Here is a 27,616-nt window from a genome sequence, read left to right as displayed (position 1 = left end):
AAATATACAAGACTTATTTTCTAAAATAAATAACTTCATAAAGAGAAAGCAGTGGAACAGGTCATAAACCCTGCTGATGAATTTTCAATCACTGCTTTCTTAAATAAAAAATAAACATGCTGCATCTTCTCTTAGAGCCAACTCTTGCAAACAATTCAGAAAATTTATTTCTAATAAAGAAGTGATTTGAGCAGCATTTAGAAAATAATGTAAGTATAATATAGAAAGCAATATAAACAATAACTTTTAAACTTACTTGTTTAGAAATTGAGTCGCCGGATACAGGTTAGCCAGCCTGATAAACTCTAACTGACCTTCAGTTCTCGCGTCACCTCTCATTCCCTTAACGCCGCCTCCTCTGACAGCCAGGCAGGTGTTTCTGTGCTCCGTTATGGAAACGGTTGTCTTTTTTGTAAGTGAATATTTTCTGTCTTTGCCCTTCACTGGACTCCAATCCAGTTGCATTAAGGAAGACAAAGCCTTTCCATTTTTAATATGTGATGCTTAAGACAACTAAAAAGTTTTGTAGGGTAAATAAATCAATTTATTCATCTGTTAATCAATGTCATTATGCTTTGACAAGAGTAATTATGAATATTTAGTAAATAGTAGGAAGAAGAAAACTGCTATGTATTAAAATGCAATTAAATGCCAAGCCATCCATTAAATCTTCATAGACTTTATAATTTCATTTTTCCTACCATAGTGACATCTTAAATTATCTCACATTTTCATAAATAGTTATTAACTAATAAAAACATAAAGCAACTTCCATGTTACAATAGATTCAGTGTCGTACAATTAAAATTTTTATATAATTTAGTTATACATATGTTTGCATATATATACACATACACACAAAGAGTACTAAGAACTTATTTATAAAAATATCTCTAAAAAGCAATAAGCAAAATATCTTGCAACTCTAAGAATCTCATTTATATCTTATATATGCTGTTGACACATCTCAGAAACTCCTATGTGAGGTTTATGAATATGTATAAAGTATAATTAGCTTGGAAAATGCTGCTTCATCACCTGTCCTGATATTGTTGATGTGCTTCAATAACTTACTAAGCAGTGCTGGAAAGGGGTCTTTCCAAATTGCAGTGAGTTGAAACAGTTCATTTCATCCATAACGTGTTAGTGTTTTCCATTCCCTTATCATATGAAAAGCCTGTCTTTTAAACCTGGATTGTTGGCAGATGGCTTGTAGCTGACAGTTGTATGCCATCAGCTCTTTACTTTAATATTTTAGAGAGCTTCTGAAACATCAAGGCCAAGCATACTCCTCCACATCACTTGAATTTAAACCTCTCAATTCTGCAGCCCTTGCCTGAGGTTACTACTCTCTTTTCTCTGGCTTATACTGTTATAATGGCCAACTGATGACAACTTTTCTCCCATACAGCTGCTCAATTCATTTTCCTGGACTACAGCTCAGACCACACTGTCTTACTCAGAAACTTTCAGTGGCTCCAAACTGCTCATTGTCTAGTTTCCTCAGTCTAAAATTCAAACCTTCCAGAAATGGACTCTGACCTACCTAATAGTCTTACTTCTCCACAATGCCTTCAGCAAGCCTTACAGTTCTAGGGAACGGAAATACTTCCTTTCTCATCTGCATACCAAAACTCTCTGCCTCCTTGACTTTCCTTACAGTTTCTACTGTATCATCAGCTCTTCCCCATATGCCACATATCTCCTTATATCTGAGCAAGAAGTGATTGACTGAGGATCCAGGAAAAGATCACTGGTTTCCAAAATAAGGGAAGAAAAGATGTCTGGAAGTCAAAAGCAAGCAATATTCAGAAATACAAGAAGAGAAGGCCCAAATTTTACCTGTACGACAACCACTTTGTATTCCTAATCCTGAATTGTACCCCACATCTTTAAAATTAAAAAAAAATTTTTTTTAAATAGCAACAGGAAGGTCTATCAGTAAATAATAGTCTTCAGTCAGGGCTCAATTGTGGATGAAGGTGCAAGGGCCCAGTGAAAAATCAATAAGTTGATAACTATCCAGCCAGACTAATGAGAAAAAAATCAGAAAGGTCTTCAACTACCAATATTAGGAATAAAAGTGGTGAGGTCACTACAACTTCTGTAGATTGTAAAGGACATTAAGAGAATATTATGAACAACTTTATGGCAATAATGCAACAGTTCAGATGAAATGGACGAACTCTTTGAAAATAACAATCTACCAAAATCACTCACAAATAAGCAACCCGAATAATTCTATATTCATTAGATAATTTAAATTATAGTTACAAACCTTCATGAACACATACACACACACAGACACATACACACAAAAAATCCAGTCCCAGATTACTTTACTTGTGAATTTCTCCCAACATTTAATGAAGAAGTAATACATTTTTCCAGAAAAAGAAAGAGGAGAAAATACATCTCACCTCATTTTATGAGGCCAGTATTACTCTGATAACAATACCAGACAAGGGGTATTACTAGAAAAGAAAATTATAGATCAATATCCCTCATGAACATAGATGCAAAAATTCTTCACAAAGCCATATCAAATCAAATCCAACCATTTTATTAAAAGATTATACATTATCACTAACTGAGATTAATCCCAGGAATGTAGGTTTGTTTAATGTTTGAAAATGATTAATGCGTTTACCATATTAACAAACTAAAGCAGCAACCATTTAATCACCTCAGCTGATGCAGAAAAATAATTTGACAAAATAAGGCATCTATTTCTTTTTTAAAAAATTCTAAGCATACTAGAGTAGAAGGGAACTTCACCACCTGATAACTATAAAACCCTATTTTTTAAAAATTACAGCTAAGCGCATAGTTAGTAAAAGACTGAATGCTGACTTCTTAAGATCAAAAACAAGACAAGGATGTTTGTTTTCATCACTTTCATTAAGCATTCTGCTGGAGATGCTAGCCAGTGCAATAGGCAAGAAAAAAAATGACAATCCAGATTAGAAAATAAGTACCATTGTCTTTATTCACAGATGCCATGGAAGTCTAAGCATAAAATTTAATGGTACCTATCCAAAAAGTTACTATGGTCCAGGCATGGTGGTTCACACCTGTAAACCCAATACTTTGAGAGGCAGAGAATTATCTGAGCCCAGGGATTCGAGACCAGCCTGGGCAACTTGGCAAGACCTTGCCTCTACAATAAATAAAAAAAATTAGCCAACTGTGGTGGCACATACCTGTAGTTCCAGCTACTGGGAGGGGTGAGGTGGAAGGATTGCCTGAGTCTAGCAGTTCAAGGCTGTGGAAGCTGTGAGTATGCCACTGCACTCTGGCATGGGTGACAGAGTGAGACTCCAACTCAAAAAAAAGTTACTAGGATTAATAAATCACTTTATCGGTATCATAGGATATGATATCAATAGTGAAAATTATTAATTTTATACATTAGCAAAGATAAATTGGAAGTTGAAGTTAAAAGAATAAAATTTACAATAGCATCAAAAATATTAAAGGCCTATGGACTGAATATAACTAAGAGAAATTAAAGAAGACCTAAATAAATCAAGAGATATATTATGATCATGGATCAGAAGATTCAATATTCTTATAATGATCATTTTAACATATTGATCTATAAGTCAATAAAATCTCAGAAAAAATTCTTTTTTCTAAGTATTGACAAGTATATTTTAGAAATCATATGGAATTGAAAAGAAGAAAAACGTAAGAAAAGTTACACTACCTGACTTTAATACTTACCATAAAGCTATAGTAATCAGATAGTATGATGTTGGTATCAATGTTAATAAACAGATCATTAGTTTAGATTATAGAACCCAGATGTAGAACCAGACATATATGGTCAAATGCTCTCTGACAAAAGTACAAAAGTCTTTCGACATCTATTTAACGAAGATTTCATTTTTTTGGTAATTGAATATCCCTGTGCAAAAAAAAAATAAACTTCAGTCTGTATCTTGCACCATATTCCCAATTAACTCAAAATAGATCATAGACCTAAAATATGAAACATGTACAAAATATATAAGAAATCCTTGTGACTTTGAGTAAAACAAAGATTCTTAGCCAAAAGCATGGTCCTCAAAGGAAAAATGTAATAAATTAAACTTTATTAAATTGAGAACTTCTACCTTTCAAAAAACACTTTTAAGAAAAATGAAAAGACAACCATAAATTAACAGAATATATTTCCAAATTATATAGCTGATGAAGGACTTGTATCCAGATTATGCATAAATATCTTTCAAAACTCTAATAAGAGCAATGATCCAATAAAAATTGAGCAAAAGATTTAAATAGCTATTTCACCAAAAAAGATGGAAAATAATCCTTGAAAAATGCTCGACATTATTAGTCATCAGGAAAATGCAAATAATTAAAACCAAAATGATGACTTAATGCAATGTCTAAAATGTTTAAAGACCAACTATATCAAATATTAGCAAAGATGTGGACAAATGGAGCTCTTGTACTGCTGGTGGGAATTTAAATAGTACAAACTTTGAAAGAAAGATTGACTGTTTCTTATAAACTTAAACATACACTTACCGTATGATACAGCAACTCTACTTCTCGGTATTGATCTCAAGAGAAATTATGGAATATGTTCATGCCAAAATTTGTACATAAGTGTGTACATATTTATATGATGAAATACTACCTACCAGTTTAAAAAGAGGGCTCAAAAATGTATACACATACAACATGAATAAATGTCAAAATTATGCTGCATGTAAGAAGCTAGAAGGAAAAAGTGTACATACTGCATAATTCCATTTATATAAAGTTCTATAAAATGCAAATCTGTAATAATAGAAAGTAGACTAATGCATGTCTTGAGAGGGAGGGAAGAAAAGGAGAGACAGAAAGGAAGTTACAAAGTAATGATGGACTTGTTCTCTACCTTGATTGTGGTGATGGTCTCACGGGTATACATATATCAACACTTATTCAATTACAAATTTTAAGCATGTTCAGTTTATTTATGCCAGTTATACCTCAACATAGCTGCTGAAAATTATTTAAAAGTGGAAACAATTCATATCACTCATCCTTGGTTATAGTCCGTCCACAATTTCCACAACTCAGACTTCAACCTCTTTCAGTGTTGCTTGGCCTGTCTTCCTCTTTTCTCTCCCACCTGTTCCTTTTATTTCCTGATGAACAGCAGGTCAACCCTCTCCCCTTCCTTTGCACAACCAAGGTTAGCTTTAAAATTATGATTTTTAAATGCTTGCTATATTATAGTCTTCTAAAAAGGCATTGACATCCCAAGGCTATGGGCAAAGGTGTTTTCTTTTTTCTTTCATTCATTTCTTTCTTATTTTCTAGTTTCATCTAGTCTTATAAATGACTCATAGCATCTTGATCATTCAGGATCAGCATTATCAACCTTGTTATCTTACTTCAATAATGTTGGCATTTACTGAGACCAACTTCATCCTTATGCATTTTACTTCTCTCCAAATTAACTTAGACTACTGAGCATTAAAAATTCTTCTCTCTACTTTCTAGCATTTTCTCTTCTCTTTCCTCATTGTCAGACAGATTGTCAGCTGTCATTTCTGCTGTTTTCATGTGTCTATTTAGAGAATCCTCACGCCTTCCTTCACTGTAATTTCCTATCTCTAATCTGTTTTGATTCAGAAAACTTATAACCAAGGGAGAAAGAACAGTTTATAAATTTGAAACAAATATAGAATCTGAGTGGGTAACCTGAAGCTTCCTTTTTGAGTGAAGTGCATTGCATTTGTACCATTAATTTTGACACACTTTTTTTCCAAGATAAATGACACTTACGTGATGGTATTGTATCTAATTCCCAAGAGAGACTGTAGTACTAAAAATTTCTGTGTTCTCAATGGCAGACATCATCAGTTTTCCATAGGAAGGTAGTCTTTTGCAAGAACTGTGCACAATGCCCCCTTTTATTTAGATAGATATTTATTTAGATAGATAGATATTCACATCCTTTTGTGAATATCATAGTGTTGTATGATCAATCTGTTCTATGAGCAATAGATTACTTAGAATCTTAGAATGCTGTTGCTGTAATAACACATTAAAATAATTTGGTCACATCAGTACCAACTTCTGTAATATTTCCTAGCTTAATGTTCAAACAATGCGACTGATGAAAATAATGTAACCAAGACACTGCAGATATCTCTAAAGAACGTTAGATTTATTATTTCAACAGCAAGTCTTTAGCATTCTCCAGCCTTTCTTGCACTCTGCAGTACTTTTCCAATTTAAAATGTGCACATAAGAGCCTATTTGATTTATCTTTTGGTGTACATGAATTATGTAATGATTTCTTGGGAGCAAACACTGTTAAAATGGGTAACAAGACATTCAAGTTAAACATTCCTTTTACCATATCATTTTATTATCTTCGTGTCACCTTTTTTGAAAAAATCTAAGCCTAAACAAATATATCTTTTCTTGGAGATAGTCATGACTCAGAGATTGTCATTTAGAAGACTGTGTTTTGCCATACTACTTTGAGATACATTTGGAAAAGATCAATGCTCCTTCTCTTTTCAACACTTAGGGGAATACAGGAAGTGCCCCTCATTTACTGCACAACTAGAGTGAAAAGTGCTTAGAGATCAAATCAGGAGATGTTTTTAGCTCTTAATTTGTTTGACTTCTGCAGCAATTGGTGATACTGACCAGTTATGTCCATGCAGCTCAGCCAACCATCATGTGCTGGGTGAATCCTGTGTCTCTTAATTTCCATAATGTCTTACTCCCCTAATTTCTCCTTTTTCTCTCTGGAATCTCAGTCATCTTGCAAGAATCACTTTCTCTACCCACCCCTTACACACCCCTAGGCTTCTGTTCCAGGCCTTCTTATCATCCCTCAGTAAACACTCTTCACTTTAATTACCAAATATGTGCTAATAATTTACAATTCTCAATCTGCATCCCAGAATTATTTCCTGAAAGTAATCTCTGTGTACCAACTTCCTTTCTTCCAATACTTCATTATTTTCTGGCTTTAGGTATGTGACACTTGTTTCTTTGTCCACAGGCAACAGGTCCTCGGGGTTTATTAAGGGAAGATGCTAAAGGTTCTCTTCAGAAGAGCTTCGGGATTCTTAATGAAGCCAAGAAGTTAGCTAATGATTTGAAAGGTTAGTGTGAGCATTGTTTTTATTATGTTCTGGTTAATTGGGCTGTGATTGGTAAGATATTTATCATACTATTGGAGAGTATGCTAAATCATGATTCATGCTTCAGCATGATTTTTATGATCATTCTATAACTGGATTTAATGCACGTACTCTTTCTCACCAGTTTTACAAAATTTTGTCTTCATATCTCATTTTGATTGGATAATATTTCATAATTTTTAGATCCAATTTCTATAGCATCACTTCACCTATATCTAAAGTAGGACAGTTTTTAAAAGTACCAAACTCCACTTTCTTTTTAAAAATACCAAAACCCACTTTCAGAAGTGAAAGTTACAATGGAATTAATTAGGTAGATATGGTATAAATGTCTTGGTGAAAGTTGCAATTTGTTAGTGAGTGTCATTTCCTGAAACGTTTCCAAATAATTTAAATACTTTTTAAAAACTTATTTCTAATTCAAGGATCAAAGTATATGAAATATCTACCCCAATATATTTTGAGTTTCATGTTAAGAATATATTAGTAAATATGGCTGCTTTCTATACATGTTGTTATATTTCTGACTGTATCCATCTCCCCAATCTTAACTAAGTATTCATGGTCCCTCCAAAACATGCAACTACTTTGAGACTCTATGTTTTCCAAGTGTTATTTCTTTTCCCTAGAATGCCTTATCCCGCATCTCCCTTCCTACATAACTACCTTCTCCCAGACCTAGATTTAACTCAAATGTCATCTTTTCCAGGAAACTTACTACCTCATCTGACTCACGTGCTCCCCTCTCTGGATATACCTTTGTCATAAACTTGCCAAACCCTTACAATCATGGAATATTTACTATTCCATCTTTTTTACTTTTATATATTTTTAATTTTTATTGATACAGAATGAATGTATATCTTTTCAAGATTCCATTTTCTTGAGAAAGAAATCCTTGAGATACAGGGCCTTTTAAACTTTGTATTTCTAGTATGTATCCTAGTGACCAGCTCAAATTAGGAAATAATTCTTCTTCTAAATAAATGATGTTGGTTTTTAGTTACCTTACTTATCTGAGAGGTTTAACATCATTTCTATTTGGCATACTTTAGTCTCCGATAGAGGATGATATGGAATCGCAAGTTCTCTCTCCATTATAAATGGCACTTTGATAATTCAGTGCTTTGGACTGGGAATTACAGGTGAAATAAAACCCCATACCGATATATTCTGTGTAGGAGGTAGTTTTTATTACAGTCTGAAGAGTGACTATAGAGCGCCGAAACCCACTTTTCTACTGGTCAAATGGACTTGGTCCCATTACCTTGTGGTCGCCCCCTCCTGTTTAGTTCTCTTGCCCAGGGATGCGACTCCCATAAGGTGGCTGAGGTGAGTGGTGCCAGTGAAAAGGCGGAGCCTGTCTATGAGATTTTAGTACTCTATTTGTCATGTACCTTGATTATTGTACTCATTTTGATTTTTAAAAACATTGCATTGGTCAGGCTCGGTGGCTCAGCCTGTCATCCCAGCACTTTGGGAAGCCGAGGCGAGTGGATGGCCTGAGCCCACGGGTTCGAGACCAACCCAGGCAACTTGGCGAGACTTCGTCTCTACAATAAATCAAAAATGAGCCGGGCGTGGTAGCACATGACTGTAGTTCCGGCTCCTTGGAAGGCTAAGGCAGAACGATCGCCCGAGCCCAGCATGTCGAGTCTGCAGTGGCCATGAACGTGTCACTGCACTCCAGTCTGGGCGACAGAGTGAAACTCCAACTCAAAATATACATATATATATTTCATTAAGTATATATTATAAATATATATATATATTTATATATATATGTATAGCATTAAAATATTTGAATCCTGACTACAGAGTTTTGGGTTCTCCTGTAAATTTCCTTTCTTTTTTTTAAAATATTTTTTTAATTATAAAGATGTGGGGTACAATTCAGGGCTAGGTATACAAACGTTGATTATGAGGTGTGCCCCTCCCTCCCCAGCAGTTTCCCTCAACTGCCAATCCCACCCTCCCTCCCCTGACTGTTTCCCACTATTGCCAGTCCCTTTCTTATAGTATTATAATTGTTCAAGATCCGTTTCTGAGTGAGAGAACATATGGTACTCTGTTCTTTGTTTCTGTGATAGATCACTGAGTATGATCGTCTCTAAATCCATCCAAATTGCTGCGAAGTCCATATGTTTGTCCTTCTTTATCCCGTAAATTTTACACCCTGGCTGAGTGCCTTCTTTACCTTATCCAACTCCCTGCCCTGCCCTGCCCTTGTCTCTGTTTTACCGGTGTTAGAAAATGAAGATAGAACTCCATTTTTCGGCACTTTTTTCTTCCAAGAGCAAAAGAAATAAGGACAGACATGGTAGAAGGGGTTAAGAGACAGAAATGTTCATTAGTTTAAATGTCTTTTTTTGTAGTTCAGGTAGTACATTATTTAAAGTAATGAAAACCCACAACCTACTCAAGTAATAATTCCTGCAGAAAACCAAGCCAAGGCTATGACGGAGATGGGAATGTTTTCTTGCTACATTATGACATTCCCCTGATTTGTGGCCAATTACACAGGTTATAAAATGGCTGTTAATCAGGGAAATGCCATATATTACCACCAGGAACTGCTGAAATAGACCCTACAGAGCAAAACTCTTGACAGCAGCTATTAAAATAGAGATTTAGTCATTTCTCTCTCTATGGTGCCTGGAGTTAGAAGGAATAAAAATGGTGGGGCCAGCATACCCTCCATATTTCTCATTTGTTGCTCGGTTCAATTCCGTACAGTTCAGTTAGTTTGTGAGCTTTAGTCATGAATGACTTAGTACTGCTCCCTGCCATTTTTATGCTGTCCTTGCCTTGAGGGAGTCTGAACTTGCCAGGAGCAATTTGTTTTGCTTTTTAATTTTTGAATATACATCTGTTAAAAGTACATTTGCCCTTGTACGCGTTTGAGAGTTGAAGCCAGCCTACGGTGCACTGATTGAATGTCTGTGGAGATAAAAACCGTTTTGCTGATGGATATGAGTCGCGGTGCAAATTGATGACTGAAGAGTTAGAAGATGAATTAATATTTCCAGGTGAATTAATGCTGCATTACAGATGGACAAGAAATGTTTTCAGTGATTAACCAGTTGAGCTTCTCATGGAATGTGTACAGAGCAAGGAAGAAGTAGAGGACGATATCGTAAAAGTCTGAGAATAATACAGTTTTCAAACTGTATACCTCATCTTATATAAACTCACTTTCTATTTTATTTCCTTCTTAATTTACCCCTAATTTTTGTCTTTGCCCAAGATAAGAGAAATTGCTTGATTATTTAGGATAAAATGAAAAACATTTCTATAAAATAGATAACACTTGCACAAAATATAAAGATCTATTCTCAAGCCCAAGAATAATGAATCAGTGTGTTGCTTGACATATGGTTCTATCCAACACGTAGAATGGTACCAGACATTATTTCAGTCATTAATTTTTGTTAAACCAATGGACACTTTCCTTCTATACTAAGGTCCTCCAAACACTCAGTCATTCTGCCCAGGTAAGTATGTCAGGAAGGTTCTGGGATTATGGATGTGATATACTTGCAATTACTAACCTGTTGAGATTTTGTGTTGTAATTTTATATTAGAAAAAGAGGTGCAGGTGACAACACAAAGGGCTCCTGCTCCAGCACCAGGGGGAGTGAGGACCAGTTAGAAGCCCAAACTTCACCTGTATGCAGCCTATTTATGAAGTTAATCCTCACTTGTATCATGCAACTATATAACAAAAAATAAATTTAAAAAAAAACAAAGAAAAAAGAAAAAATAGGAATACAACAGTGCTATGAAAGCAAAATATAATACAGGAGTTAAATTTTGACTGAGGTGTTCTTTTATTATTAAATATATATGCTGCTTTTGAATTCAAATACTACCGTTTGCCTGAACCAGCCTTTCCATGGGCTGGCATGTGAAAGACAAACAAAATCTGTTTCATTGACAAATAACAATTTTAGGCAAAACAGATAAAATTAAGCCTGGGTCCCCTGGCCTACTATAGTCTGGAAAACAAAGCAGTTTTTTCCTGTTGATATCGCAGGTCCCTCATACAGAGTTTTGGTTCCTCCTTTGGAGCGTGAACAGTGAAAATCAAAAAATAAAACCAGAGTGGACTCGGATTAGGAAGAAAAATAAAAAGTAATGAACATGGAGGGACAGGAGCTATTGGAAAGATCTTCCGATGGAAGAGAGAGATGCCCCTTGTCCCATCCGACCTTACCATGAGAGCAAGAGCAAACTTACAGGACATTCCTCTGTGTCATCTTAGCAGGAGACAAAGACATGTACAATTAACAAAGGGGGTTACAGCTAAAAACTCATCTGTGGGCTTTAAGTCAAGTAAGCTTGTCTAGACTGGCAATAAACATAAATGCCTTCAAGAGCCTGACAGATATAGCATAAGGGACGGTGAGGCCTGTGTTAAACCAAAGTATGTGTCTTATTAAAAGACAACCAAAGTCAGTATTGTTTGCTGGTCAAAAGCAAACACACCTGTAGGTCCACAGTCAGTAAACGCGGGTGTTGATGTCTGGTCATTCTAGTTTTTCATCCCATTGGCTGCAAGGGAATTCTCCTCAATCCCAATATCCTAAATCTCTGAAGAACCTGCCACTAGACAAATGCTCCTTTCCTCGTTTCCAAAGACAAACTCGGCCCCCTTGTGGGAGGCAGAAGACATGCAAGCACTGTTCCCATTGAGAACAAGATCTTCTTTGGTACTTGCAGATCAGAACAGGGTTTCTCGATGGCCTGCCTCTCTGTGAAACACCGTGATCTATGCATGGTCTCAGTAGCGTATACGTTTTTGCAGAATAGGTAACCAGATACAGAACACATTTCAAACTTGTGATGGCTGTCAAGGAAAGGGAAGCACAGTAATAGCAATCATGAAAGAAGGCTAGACGTATAAAAGCTTAAAGAAATGATACTATCCCTGATCATTGTCACTAAGATCAATGATTGCCTACAAAATGCAAAGAATGGAAGGGATTTTCAAAAAAGGTAGAATGACTGAATGTAGGAACCTCATCAGATGGAAGCCTGGGAGAGAAATGCCATTGTAGACCTGACCTATCTCTCTTCCTCGCTCAGGTGCCTTTCTTCCATTGTAGGTCTCAGGGTCCTGCACTAGGTATTTGGGTCGACTTATGGGACAGGGTCTTTAGAAATTTAAACATTAAGAAGACAAAGGACTATACAAGTGACCAAAAAGTATTGAAAAAGTGACTCAAGGGTAATTGTACCTCTTATATCCTCAAAATATCCAAGGATGGAAATATAATGTAATAAAATTAAAATATAATGTATTAGGTCATCAAATACCATATAGCAATAAAGTTAGCCACCTTTCATATGTAAAACTAAATCATTTAGGTGAAAGAAACACCAACAATTTGAGTAAACTGCTATTCAGTTATTTTTTATTTTGCATCTATCATAAAGGTGATAAAAATTGTACACGAGATTATAATATAGTCACCCAGAATGGGAAAAGAGACCAATACATTATTTTGCTCACCTCTTTCCATTTTTGTTTTTGTTTTGCAAAATGCTTTCTTCTGTTTCACAACTTTGTTATTTTCAACATCTCTATCTATATCACCTTCCACATTGAATCTGTCTCTAAATCCTGCCAAATCTTTTTTGCATTTGATTTTTCAGATCTATCCTTTTTGTTTCTGCAGTCACTACTACTGCCACATAACTGATCTTCTATCCTATCATAGGTTTGTATGGCAGCAGATTCTGAGCTGGTCTTCTCTTACTCCTATGCACAACTACGAGAATGATCTTTCTCCAAATATCAAGGTTGCCTCGCATCAGAATACAGACTGACTCTCATTGCAGGGCTGAGTGTTATATAGATTATCCACAGTACAGCTCTAGTGGACATCATTTACACATGATGTCCTTATAAATTTACTATAAAAAAATTTTCCAGCAGATGTTAGTAAAGAGCCTTGAGGAAGAAATAGAGTTTAATTTCAAATTTACACCAAGGTGCTATGTGATCTCGGGTATATCGCTACATGAAATCTGGTTACTTTATGGATCCTTCAGCCAGAAGTCCTCCATGACTCTTCTCCCTCTCAACAAGCTGCACCCGACTCTTGTGCTATGCACACACACTCCCGTCCTTACATTCAATCTCTGCCATCCTCTATTCCAACTACCCACCGCATATGGTTTCTCCCATCTGAAAGGTCCATGGCTCTCCTCTTCATGAATCCTCTGTATTATATTATTAGTTAATAATGTTGAATGCCTTTTTAAGAACCAGTTCAAAATAGGATTTCTTTCGTTAACCACAATTTATTTACACCTTTACGTTATTTTAAACAACTATTTGTAAAGGTAAATGCATATTGCCTGAGACCACAGGTTCAAGACCAACCTGGGCAACTTGGCAAGACATCGTCTCTACAATTAAAAAAAAATTAGCCGGGCGTGGTAGCACACACCTGTAGTTCCAGCTACTTGGCAGGCTGAGGCGGAAGGATTCACCCGGCAAGTCAATGCTGGCGTGGCCGTGAGTGTGCCAAGTCACTCCAACCTGGGCAACGGAGTACGACTCCAACTCAAAAAATGCATAAACTGAATATTTTGATGCTGAATTATGCTGTGCTTGATGATATATGACTTTGTAATTGCTCTTAAAATTCTTGCAACTCTATTTCCATCTATCTTAACTAAGTTTTAAACACCTCAGTGACAGGTGCCATATTTTCTAATTTTTCTATATCTTTCCATCAACCTAATAAGTACTTTCCATATTCATCAGTGAGTGCTTTGTAAACAACCTGAAAATATACAAATATTGTCACGTATGTATGTCCAATTCTCTAAGCTAATTTGGGGAGATCAAGGTTTCACAAGAACCAAAAATCAACACTTTAGAGTTAAGGGAAAAGTTTACTTCAAAAAAGTCCAAGAAGGAGACTAAAATTATGTAGATAAGATGGGTTAATTAGCTGACTAAAGGTAAGTTTAACCTGTACAGATTGTGTTAACACTTTCGAGGGTGATCAGAATATTGGTGATTTTGTATTGGCTTTTCCAGCTCACATTTCAATTTGGAATTTATTTTAAAACACCCTCAGAGAACAAATTGTTGGAAACAAACCAAAGGAAAATTAATCATAGGTCACCACTTGGCTTGACAATGGGCAATATTTATATAACAATGATGTAAACAGTGAATCAGCACAGTGTAAAATGCTCCCATTGATTTAACTCAAGAGTCAACCGTGTTGAAAGGAAGGGTTACATGAATAAATCCTCACTAATTATAATGTCATCAAGAGATCTTTTATAAATTTAAAGCATCAATAAATAACAGTGTAAACATAATTTTGTTATGCTGGAAAGAAAGATGTATTCTAACAGGAACAGCTATACAGGTTTAAAGTGAATTCTTAGGAAGAGGCAAGCTTTAAAGTGGCTGAGACATCAAGACAACACTTTTTCTTGGAGTTCTTTTGTTTCTATTTAGTTTTGAAATCTTGTTCATTGTCTTGCAAAACTTGCTTAATACTAAAAGTAGAAACAAAACATTCTCAGAGTTAGAAAATTCCACTGTCTTATATGTCAGTTACTTAAAAACAGTCACGCAGGGCTCGGTGGCTCAGCCTGTAATCCCGCGCCTTTAGAAGGCTGAGGTGAGTGGATCGCCTGAGCCCGTGGGTTCGAGACCCGCCTGGGCAGCAAGACCTCATCTCTACAATAAATCAAAAAATCAGCCGGGCGTGGTGGCCCATGCCTGTAATTCCGGCTACTTGGAAGGCTGAGGCGGAAGGATCGCCGGAGCCCAGCAAGTTGAGGCTGCGGTGGTCGGGAGCGGCCACTGCACTCCAGTCTGGGTGACAGAATGAGACTCCAACTCAAAAAAAAAAAAAAAAAGGACAGTCACAGAGGCAGCTGAGGATAGAAATCTAGATTTTTGCGTAGAGAAAATCCCTCAAATCTTGTCCCAAGTAGCAAGCTGGGAGCCCTAAATAATTTGTATATAATACCGTGTTTCTCCCTCTCAACTTCTCTATATGGTAGGCATCGTAATTTCAACGTAAGAGATGAAAAAAAATTAGATTCAGAGAGGCTAAATGAACTTCTCCAAGTCCCACAGCAGATATACAGTAAAGTCAACAGTTTAGTACAAAGTTATCTGTCTTCAAAGCTGATGCGTTTAACCACTGCTGTACAAAAGCTCTGAACTTCTACCATAGTCCAGAAGGTGGTACATTAACATTTATGGCCCTTAAAAATGCCTGATAAGTGAATGAGTGGGTGAACACACAAGAGTAGCAGAAATTACTTCTTACCAAGAATGTCAAAATCAAGTCTTCCTTGTGCCCTCATACAGATCCCATGTCTACTATCTCAAGCTTCCTGCTTCAGAACAACAGATACAAACACTACAGAGATTAAAGTATTGTCTAATTCAGGAGGAATTTCTAGAACAAAAGATGGCACATGTGCAATTTTAAAAAATTATATGGACTAACTGATTTTTTTTCTACAAGGAAATCTTAGAGAATATACTTTCATCTTTGGAAAAGAAGCAAATCAGAAGTGATAATGAGTCTGTACAAGAAGTAGTTCACAAGACTAACATCATGGAAGTGAAAAGGTTCATTGTAAATGTTATCTACATGGCATTTAGCAACAGACTTCCTCTAACTAGATCCCTTCATAATTAATAGCAGTTCTGCAAATTTCACCCTTGTGAATGGGGAATTCACTCAGGGCATTTATTTGTATCCTGTTCAGATTAATAAAAAAATAAAAACTTGCCCTTGAGAAACTTAAATAGATGGAATTTGAATAGTCAAATTAAACATTTTCATTAAAATATATAAACATTGTTCTGATACAGGGTTGAAAATTGAGAGAGATATATGCATGTGCTTAGGAAATACAAAAAAGGAGATCAACTTAGGTTCTGGACCAAGGAGTTTAAATGGAGAAGAAATAAAGTCACAAGTAACATTAAAAAACTGATAAAATATACCACGTCCATTATCAAACCAATGTGAATACATCACCTTTTACTAACCGCTTATGGTAAATCCAGTATTTTCTTATACATCTTCCAATTTGTTTCTCATATCAGTCATAGGAAAGATGTTATCTTCATCTGACACATATACAAAGAGACAAAAATGACATTTGAACCCACATCTTCCAACTCTTAGTCCTGTAATGACTTAACTGCAGCAGACGGCTTTTTCTCGTTTTTTTTTAAAACGGCGTTATTAATGATCAAAGGAATCGTGTAACAGCTTTATTTTGAGATCTTACATAGCATTGGTCAATGTTACCAGTTCTGGTATAGCTAAACCCTCATTTATATTTAGCACTACACCAGGAACATGGTAAGTGTGAGTAACTGCTTATTAACAGTGGAAGTGACTCACAATTCTGTCTACTGAATTTCATTCTGGATATGTCTATCTCATGCAATTTCCATGGGCATGCAACAAAGGGATGTTACACTGTCAGCCTGTTGTCTTCCCAGCCAACTCTTGCTACCTTCACTCTCTCACTTTCTGAGTGTGTCTCTACCACACTCATTCCTGACATTGTCTTCTACTGTGTGAGGAGAGAATGAGAAAGGAGAACCAGAGCTAAAGAAGCATGTGTGTTTAACCCCCAAGGGTTGGTGGGTGTGATCTGTAGAGAGAAGATAGAATGACAAACTACAGCTATTTGTGTGAGAGCTGAAGGAATAGAGAGAGAGATTCTACAAAGTGGAACCACGGTCTGTAAGTTGAATCTTCTTCTTTTCTCCAAAACTCACAAATATAAAGAATTGTATTGGATTTTCTTTTAACTACCAAAAATTCTGTTTCTTCATCCTTACTACAATCCACACTGTACCACAAGCATTCTTCCTTGAATGTGAGTTGTGAATACCCTATGCTTCCTGGGTCTTTTAGTTAAAATCTGCCTTGGAGTTCTTCTTCCTCTGTTATCCTTGCTATTGTTTTGCAAGTTTCCTATTTTAAAATATGCGATTCTTCTCTCTACAAAACTTCTAGTCACCTACTTCTATTGCCAAAGCTACAAAAGGTTTAGACTTGACCGAAGAAATTCTAGAAACTACTTTAGAAAAAAACAATCAGTGTAGGGGAGGGTAAATTGAGAAGGATCAGAGTCAAGTAGCTGAAGCATAAAAATCAGGACACTCAGAATATAGACAGTCTAACTTGCTAATATAGAAAGCACAGAGACTAGAAATAACTGCTTTGAAACCTGAGAGGCAGCAGTAAAAATAACCTTCAGGTCAGTCTTTCTTCTGAATAATTGGCCTGATTGTTCAGTTAGTATTTGCTATCTGAATGCAGAAAATAATTTAAACCCAGGGATGCCCTTTAAATTACTGATTGCTTTCACTGTGCATGAATATCTTGCTTGCCAGAACATTTAAATGCTTCATTATTTTAAAAAATTAAATCCAATCAAGAAGCTAAGAAATGAAATTTCTTCAGTTCTATTTCCTTAATTGATGAAGACTTTCAAGTTAATATCAAAACAGCAGCCCTTTAAAGATTCTCAAGGAATTTGTATGAATAGCACAGTCATAATCAGATTGGCTCTAGTTCAGAAAGTATACTTTTGTTAGCCTATCCAAAGGTTTTATTTTAGTAAAAACAGTACAAATAACAGAAGAGTTACAACAAAGATGAATTGTGATTGACAAAGAAGAAATTCAATTACTTGGAAAGTATATTTTGAGTTGAATTGAAAATAATAATATATTAGTGACTGAAATGGACATATTGATGTCTTAGAGCCATGTTTTGCTGGAATATTTTATGCATTGTTTTTCAGTGATACCAGGTCTTTGGCTTGAAACTTGAAAGCAGACACCTTAAACAATATTATATGCTAAAATTAGTATAATCTGTAGCATAACAGTGGTTTAAACGATTTGCCTATAAACCCCTTATATGAAATGGAGTGGATCATTAATTCATACGTTCGGTACTTTTCCCTCACACCCAGAACACTGCTAACTCAGAATCCTCCATCTATCTACCCTCTCCTGTTGCTATTCTTCCCAGATGCAGGCCAAGAAAGGTAGCTATTGCTCTCCAGTTGCCTGTGACCTGCATACCTCCTCGGAAGGGCTGCATGCACTACCTCTAAAGCAAGGGCACACAATAACATCAAGAATGTTCTGGCTCCATTCTGTGGGATGTGTTCTCTCCTCATCTGCCTTTTCTGGGCACCAGACAAGTGATGAAAGTAACGGTCTTGATGTTGGCAAATAATAAGATGTCAGATAACACTCTTCCACAGTTGAAGATACTGTAGTACTTTTTTTTTAATTTTAAAATATCATTTTTTTGTTTTAATTTTTTATTTCAAAGATATGGGGTACAGTTCAGGGTTAGGTATACAAATGTTCATTATGCAGTTACCCTTGTTGATGAGGTGTGCTCCCTCCCTCCCCTGGCAGTTTCCAACCACTGCCAATTTCTGTCTTACAGTATTATGATCATTGTTTTTATTAAATAAAAGAACTTAAATGTATGCACAGAGAAAACAATTTAACCAGCACAAGCATGTGTAATATGAGAGGTTTTAGCTAATCGTCTTCACACAACTCTTAACTACCTCATTCATTCCAATTTCTTTCCCACTCTAAGTACTGCAAAGATGTATGGTATGTTCTTCTCCACCCAGCCACTACCAGTCCCCACCCTGCCAAATTTTTGTGTGTCAGCATATATGTGGTGCCTCTTGCTTATTTTCTTTTCTTTTTTTTTTTTTCGAGTCGGAGTCTCACTCTGTCGCCCAAACTGGAGTGCAGTGGCTGTTCCTGGCCACGGCAGCCTCAACCTACTGGGCTCCGGCGATCCTTCCGCCTCAGCCTTCCAAGTAGCCGGAATTACAGGCATGCGCTACCATGCCCGGCTAATTTTTTGATTTATTGTAGAGATGAGGTCTTGCTGCCCAGGCGGGTCTCGAACTGCAGGCTCAGGCAATCCACTCACCTCAGCCTCCCAAAGGCGCGGGATTACAGGCTAAACCACCGAGCCCGGCTTCTTGCTTATTTTCTTAAGGATTATTTCATTCACATTTACTCATCTACTTCTTTTGAAAGGCCGCATATACACCATGGTATGGACGTGATACAAATAATGCCCTAATGCTGGGAACTTTTACTTCCCTTTGCTCCTGTTACAAAGCTCTAATGAGTATCCCCAAAATGTATACCTTTTGCAAATATATCATGGGGTAAACGTCTAGAAGTAGAGCCGCAGGGCTAGATACCTTTACAATTCAAATACATTTATTAAAATACTCTTTAACAAATGGCATCAATTTGCAACTCCACCAGCACTCTCGTAAACACTTGGTATTATTAGACATTTGTCTTTACCCGGTGTAGTAGATGAGAAATGGTATCTCACTGTTCCTTTGCTTTACAGTTCTTTAATTATGATAATATTTAATGCCTTATTTTAATTTGATAACTTATTATTTCTATTTTATGGTGAACTATTCATTTCTATATTTGCCCATCATCCTTAAAACATGGAACACTCTGCACATGGGCCAGTTATTTTTTGCACATAGACATTGCTAATCCTCTCTGAATCATTCCAGTGTGCTTTTAGGTAAGGCTCCTCTGATTTCTGTAACTGTGATCAATTTTTTTTTAAGACAAAAAAGGAGAAAATAAGCAGGAGACAAAGAGGAAGAGGGGGAAAAATACTGGAAGGTGGGAGTCAGAGAATACTACTACCTAAAGTGCTCTACTAATCCCTGGTCTTGACGACCACTCCCTGGTAGACTACAGTAGCTAGCATAATTTCTGGAAGGAGACGGAGACTGTGTGTATTGGAATTCCACCTCTGCCACTTACTAACCCTGTCACCCTAGGAAATGTACTTAAATTCTCTAAGCCTAAGTTTCTTATTTGTAAATTGAAGAGGGTAATAGTTTATACATCATCTATGTCATTGTAAGAACGGAGTAAAATAATCCACTGAAAGTGAAGAGCACTAAACGTAGCATGTGACATATACACTCCATAACTGTGAGCCTTGGTCATTACTGAAGTCGGTCAGTCCTGTCCAGGAGGGACTAGAGAACCCTCTTTCTCGGTGCTTTCTCAATGCCTCTCCTTACTTCGAGACGCCATCCTTTGTTTGCATGTTGCCTTTCTGTGGAGCTAATTTAAACAATTAGTATGTGTCGCCCAAGGGAACAAATATTATGGCTTAATAAATTATTGAAAACATATTCAAGAAATAGTCTGCTTTATCCAATCAAGACAAGCAGATCTGTGGAAAGCAGCGGATATTACATGCTTTATATTTTCAGTTCCACTGTTCACTAATAAATGATGTAAGTAAAAGAAGACAAGAGCTCCATTTCAGTCTTAAAATCTATTTGCAGTCTGATGAAAACCTAAGATTTCTAAACTTACATTCTTATATTGACAGATTGGATCTTTATTTTCTTTCCCCTTAATGATTTCAAAACATTTATTCTTTATACGGTTGCACTCAAATTCTAAACTACTTAGCTACTATTATAATATAACCTGACCTAAGATTTAGAGAATCTTTAAAATTAGTGAAAAGAAGCTGGAAAAGAAATTTTAAAAGAAGCTGGAAAACTCACACTTGTAATATGAAGTTATCTCTAGCAAATGGTATTTTGAATATTAAAGAAAGCATGATAAAGTAGCAAAGAAAAAACCTATATAAAGTCTATTTGACCTAGTTTGTAAAAATATTATTTTCTGTATAAAAAAATGATGGTTTTATCAGATATGTGCTAAAAGTTGTTTTTCCTTTCCTTCGATTTTTTTTTCCTGTTTCAAATAAATATTAATAGGTAGTATTTACTGAGGTTGGTAGATTCTGCTTAACAATCACATCAGAGACTTTGGAACGCTAATCCAATGGTCCATTTTGGTGATAAAATGTTTTAAATAAATAAAACTAATGGGAGTGACGTCGAGAGGCCATCATTACAAATGTAATAAAAGACTGATTCTTTGGAGCTTTCTTCTCTGTAGAAAGCCATCAAGTTAAGTCAGATAAAAACCGGCTATCAAGAAGAAAATGTCATTTTCGAGCATGTTAAAACGTCCAGGGGTCATAAAAACACATCTTTTTTATATTACCAGAAATACATTTATGGACAGGTGTCAATAAATTATATGAATTAAATCAATGTTTGGCTTTTTATTCAGTTTATATTAAAATAACCTGAAATTGTACATCCAAGCCTAAGCTCAGAGATGATTAAAAACTATTTTATCCTTTTGGGGTTTTTGTTCACAGAAAACGATGACCGTCTAAATGGCTTGAAAACCAGGATAGAAAATGCTGATGTTAGGAGTGAGGATCTCCTGAGAACTTTGAACGACACTTTGGGAAAGCTATCAGCCATTCCAAATGGTAAGCATTCAGGACACTGCACACTGTGTCAGTTGACCTGAACTTTTAAAGAATGTTGTTAACTTTTTTTTGAGTTGGAGTCTCACTCTGTCGCCCAGGCTGGAGTGCAGTGGCACACTCACGGCCACCCCAGCGTCAACCTGGTGGGCTCTGGCGATCCTTCCACCTCAGCCTTCCAAGTAGCCGGAACTACAGGTGCACACTACTACCATGCCCGGCTAATATTTTGGTTTATTGTAGAGATGAGGGCTCACAAAGTTGCCCCGGCTGGTCTCGAACCCGCGGGCTCAAGGCAATCTACTCACCTCGGCCTCCCAAAGTGCTAGGATGACAGGCTGAGCCACCGAGTGTGGCCTGTTGTTAACTTTTACCACTTTTTCTAAGGGTGTACTGTTGTCAGGAAATTAAATACTGGTTTTCGTACTGATGAACTCTTCTTTATGAGAATGAGAGCCTAAACCACACTTTACATGATAGCATTTCTTTTATAGCTTTTAGCTGGCGTCCAAAGGAACATATTACAAAAAGAAAGATATAGACATCTTATTATACTGCATTATTACTGGGAAATTGGTTCCAGGACCTCCCACATACCAAAATCCTTGGATGCTCAAGTCCCTGATGTAATTATATCTGTATAACCTATGCACATTTTCCCATATGTTCTAAATCATTCCTAGATTGTTTATAACTCATAATAAATATAGATGCTATGTAAATAGTTATTATAATGTATTGTTTAGGGCATAATGACAAGAAAAAAAGTCTGTACATGTTCAGTACAGATGCAACCATCCCTTTCTTCCCCCCAAATATCCAACTAGTCAAGATTGGTTGAATCCACAGATGGGTAAACCAGAGATATAGAAAATCAGCTGTATTGTCTTCTGTGTTTCAGTCCAAGAAATCTTATATTAGTGGGATAAAATAAAAACACAGATATCTTTCTCCAAAATGTTGACATACTACCATAAAGTTGCGGTTTATTATAGTAGCTGCAGTAATGGGTGAGAGCTGACAGCTATTTTCTCTTGGCAAAGTTGAATTCCTTAGCTATTCCAACTTTCAAAACATTAGTTGTCAAATCATGTCTGTAATATATTCCTACGTGTTACAACTATTTAAAAATATTCCTTGGTGTTAACTTCTGAAAGCATGCATTATTTTAGAGATATCATTTATATATTAAAGTATAATATAATAAACAAGGGTTACATACACTTATTGAGTATTTACTTAATATGTTAAGTGTATATAATCCTCATACTATAAGGTAAATGGTGTTATTATCTGCACTTTACAGTTGAGAAGCTGAGACACAGGATACTGAAGGCCATGGTTAAAAGTAGCATTTATGAGATTTGAATCCCACAGTTTGACTTCAGATGGCCTTAATCACTCTTCTTCACACACTAGTGGGCATCTATAAGGACAATATATTTTCTACATACAATTTAGGGTCAGAAACCAAATGCACACATTTATGTAACACAGAAAATATTAAGATATAAATGGCTTTTACTGTTTTAATGTTTAAAAATCTGAGTGACTTCAGATTTTCCTGTCAACTCTTGTGTAGTAAGTACATAGAACATTTCCAATGCTGAAAACAAATATCCGTACACAAACACATGATCTAACATACCTGAAAAGGTTTCCCTATCCTAAAATGGAAATACATTCACTTTCTTCCACCTCTGAAAATGCAGGTTAAAGATGAAGCCTAGTTTTGATGAAGCTCACATGGATAAATTTCTGTCTTTCATATGTTCAGCAGCTAATCACAATATCCCCTTTGACAATGAACATTTAGAACAATCACCTTGGTACTTTAAGAGCTAATCAGGTATTCATAGCAAAAATCCCCGAGAAAATTTAATTTAGCTAAAATATTTGCTTCATTTGCTACACCTGAATGAGACCCGAGTTCAGCCTTTTCCCTTTGTCAATATGTCCCTGTGGTCAGCCAGCCGCAGCCTCACTTTGACAAGCATAGATTAAGCCACTAACTCTAGACCCTTTGTTTTGTTTCTCATACTCTCACCCGCTGACAGACACAGCCGCTAAACTGCAAGCTGTTAAGGACAAAGCCAGACAAGCCAACGACACAGCTAAAGATGTCCTGGCACAGATTAAAGACCTCCACCAGAACCTTGATGGCCTGAAGAAAAATTACAATCAACTAGCAGACAGCGTCGCCAAAACGAATGCCGTGGTAAAAGATCCTTCCAAGAACAGTAAGATCTCCTTTTTCACTGTGATGATGTCATTTGTTTCTTCACACTTTAAAGATATCCCAGACTCATAAATGTTAGAGCAGGAAAAGACACTCACAGTGGAGTAGACTGCCCTTGTTTCATAGGCTGGGCTCAAGAATTAAGTGTCCGGCGAGGTCTGGAACTAGGATTCAAGTCTCCAAGCTCTGCCCTGTGCTTTTTCATCTGAATTTTGTCAAGTGGAGAGGAGATGAGGAATTCTCAAAGCCTGCATGATATTCGGTATAGGGATGCCAAACACTTTTTAATCTGTTAGCGTAATTAAAAATACAGTTGTACTTGGGGAATTATCCTCAGAATTGGCAAAGTTTCATGGCACACATGGGCCAAGGAGCATACTCATTAACAGGCCTGCTTGAAAAGGGTGTGAAAATGGTATCAACTTGAAATGTATAAATATTTGAAAATTTTGATATTTTTATTGTTTCGATTCCAGTTATTTAACATTTCCAGGAAATAAAAATAAGGCATTTATCTAAGTTTTTATTTTATTTTTTGAGTTGGAGTCTCTCTCTGTCACCCAGGCTGGAGTGCAGTAGCATACTCACAGCCACCCCTGCGTCGCCTGCTGGGCTCTGGCAGTTCTTCCGCCTCAGTCTTCCAAGGAGCCAGAACTACAGGCATGCACTACCATGCCTGACTAATTTTTTATTTTATTGTAGAGACAAGGTCTCAACAAGTTGCCCGGGCTGGTCTCGAACCCTTGGGCCGAGGCAATCCATTTGCTTCAGCCTCCCAAAGTGCTGGGATTATGGGCTGAGTCACTAAGCCCAGCCTAAGTTTTTAAAGAAGACTATTTATTCACCGCTCTTATGTATTACATCAACTCATATTGACTTAATAGGGACTATCTGGGAGAGCTTAATATAATAATAATTTCTACTATTAGTTAACTATATCCAATCGACATTAAGTTTTTTTGATGTGTCGTTTCCTTTCCATCACGTGATAAGAAATTATCTTGATGCATGGTTTCACCAAAGGAGATCCTTGGCTGTTTGTACTTTTCACTTTCTTTATATACCAACATTTTCATTGGGTATTAAAATATTTGTAGAATGTGAAGACAAAAACAGTGTTATTGACTTGCTACGCTCTACAATTCAGATGCCGTTTGACTAGAAAGTGGAGACATTTCAGCACTCTAACCTCAAATCAAATGCTGAGGATGGTATGCCGTAATGGACACTATTAGTGTGACTCCATGAACAGGGAAGAGCACAAACACATAAAACCTGTATTTCAGAGTCAGACAGACAAAGGGGAGATACAAATATTTTTAATTTTTTTAATGTGAGCCCAGAAATAACTTTTCTTGTAGTTTAAAGATTCCATAAGAATAACTTCTTTTGATAAATGCAAATTATATTTTATCCCAAAATGAACAAAAAGGAATTTTAAGCAAGTATTACTATCTATTTTGCTTATTTCATAATGCAAGATATTTCATTTTATTTTTAGATTGACAGTCAACTGACAGTAGCCTTTTCATAATATTATCGCAAACCATTTTGATCCTATTCTCTATTAAGATAAATAGCTAATTATCTGTAAATAATAATTAAATTGGGTCTGTTTTCTAGCTTATTGGCACATTATAATTAATTTGCTCTTAATATAAACAATGGCTTCCAAATGACATATTTTGTGTACTTTTATTTGATAACATTTGTTTGATTTAAAATGGATGCATTGGTAATTAGTTCCTGTTGTGAAGAGTACCATTTTTTACTGTCACTATTTTATACTATCTATGGAAAATATATCCTCATAAATTTTCTAATTTTTTTGTTTTGTTTCCATATGCAATTGCCTGCAGAAATCAGTATGTATATGTTTATTTGTATACCTGTTAGTAACACTCATGTTTCATTGCCAATTGCAAAAAGCTTCTGCTGTGCATGTTACCAAGTCTTGGTATTGCTTTAAACATTACATAGCTATTCTTTCTACTGTCACAATGTTAATCCTAGCTATATAAAAGGAATCTTCCGTTATAAAAAGGCAGTATGTGTATATATTTGACATAAAATGTTTTAATAGCACTATGAAAAATTAGTAAACTGTCAGTATGATACCCATAAAAAAGCAGAAAATGGAATTCGTCTAGAGATTGAACTAAATTACATGTTTCTGATAACACATTCAACCTCTGATGTTTAAATGACTTCTTTGCCGTAAAATTAAAATAGATTAGGTCTATGTTGTTGTTTTCTCCCCTGAAGCTCACTTTTCACCTCGTTGTAAGTAATTATTCTCAACTTCTGGAGAGTAATTATATTTGGAGAAGCACATAATAAAATTAGGTCTTAAATGAGCAAGTACAAGGATATAAAAATATTCTCAAACATCTCATAGTTTAAATTGAAAGTAAAAAAATAAAACTGCAAAACAGCTAGAAAATGCTAATAATAAAATCTAACATAAAATCTGAAAAACATGACCAGGCTGTCCTCAGCGGAAAATGAGAGCAATTGCATTACTAAACAAGCATTGAAATAAACAATTTTAGTCATCAATTCAGTGAGTTAGTAAAAGTAGAATTAACTTAACGAAAGAAAAAGATGAAAAACGTTTATGAATTGGAAAATGGAAAATAATAGACTTGATAAATTCATGAGGCGAATCTTTAGAAACAAAAAGATCTCAAATTAAATGACTAGTGGGCATGATCAAGAAAAATAAAACACCAATAGATAAGGCAGTTTATATAACACATAAGAGATTACTAAGAAAACCCTTTACTGATAAAGTTTAAAACCTAAAATATGTAGATAATTTTTGAGAAAAACATTAAGTTATCAAAATCCATCCTGTTAAAAATCTACACAGCCGCCGGGCTCGGTGGCTCAGCCTATAATCCCGCGCCTTTGGGAGGCCGAGGTGAGTGGATTGCCTGAGACCACAGGTTCGAGACCCGCCTGGGCAACTTGGCGAGGCCTCATCTCTACAATAAATCAAAAATCAGCCAGGCGTGGTAGCGCGCGTCTGTAGTTCCAGCTACTTGGAAGGCTGAGGCGGAAGGATCGCTGGAGCCCAGCGGGTCGAGGCTGCGGTGGCCGGGAGCGGCCACTGCACTCAGTCTGTGTGACAGAGTGAGACTGCAACTCCAAAAAAAAAGAATACACACAGAAGTTTTCCTTTAGAAAAGCTGCGGAGAGACACTATTGCCCCAGGCGCTCTCACACCATTGAAGCAGGAGACAGACTGTTCAGGGCTTTGCCTTATCACTTTAGCACCTGGCAGGGCACTGGAAAGGGCTCTGTACACAGTCCAGAGGCAAGTTTTCACAGAAGAGGACAAGAGAGGCACCCCACCACCATATTGAAGGTGGTGCAGGACCAACAGATCCGATCTCTGTGACTGATGGATCAACTATTCAGGGCTTGACCATGGCCCAAAGGCAATATCCTGAGAGCACAAACTTCAGAGGGACCTGATGAGTGCTGAGTTCCAGGCACCCCATCCCCTACCCTGAACCAGATCTGGGACAAAGCGTGTGGCCAGAAGGGAGGAGGAAGAACTCCAAAGAGATCAGTGGTGAGTCTTGGGCTGACACAAATCCCCTCCTTCCCAGTGATCCTCTGAATGTCAGATCCACAGAGCTGGTCCATGACTGGGAGGGACAAACAAAGGTGGAGCCTGGACGTCAGTCACAATAGGAGAACTCCATTCCAGGATAGGCCTGGTTGTGGCATCCCAGTAAGAGGATACACCTGGGGAAGAGACAATCCTGAACCTCCCCACCAGAGAG

At 36.5% G+C, this 27,616-nt stretch overlaps 1 protein-coding gene across 1 annotated transcript in view; it reads left to right on the top strand.

Annotated features, from left to right (window-relative positions):
- LOC103267277 (laminin subunit alpha-2) overlaps nucleotides 1-27,616 on the top strand; it is a 443,000-nt gene that overhangs the window by 363,658 nt on the left and 51,726 nt on the right. The window contains exons 41-44 of the mRNA XM_008064880.1: nucleotides 7,025-7,127; nucleotides 21,470-21,586; nucleotides 23,641-23,823; nucleotides 25,682-25,687. Of these exons, the coding sequence (XP_008063071.1) occupies nucleotides 7,025-7,127; nucleotides 21,470-21,586; nucleotides 23,641-23,823; nucleotides 25,682-25,687 (409 nt within the window). The remainder of the gene's footprint in view (nucleotides 1-7,024; nucleotides 7,128-21,469; nucleotides 21,587-23,640; nucleotides 23,824-25,681; nucleotides 25,688-27,616) is intronic.

This window comes from Carlito syrichta, unplaced genomic scaffold (genome assembly GCF_000164805.1).
Source record: "Carlito syrichta isolate Samal-C Ts95f unplaced genomic scaffold, Tarsius_syrichta-2.0.1 Scaffold308095, whole genome shotgun sequence".
In the NCBI taxonomy this organism is placed as follows: domain Eukaryota; kingdom Metazoa; phylum Chordata; class Mammalia; order Primates; family Tarsiidae; genus Carlito; species Carlito syrichta.
The sequence above is the reverse complement of the archived record's forward strand: the minus strand, read 5'-3'. Positions and strand labels throughout refer to the sequence as shown.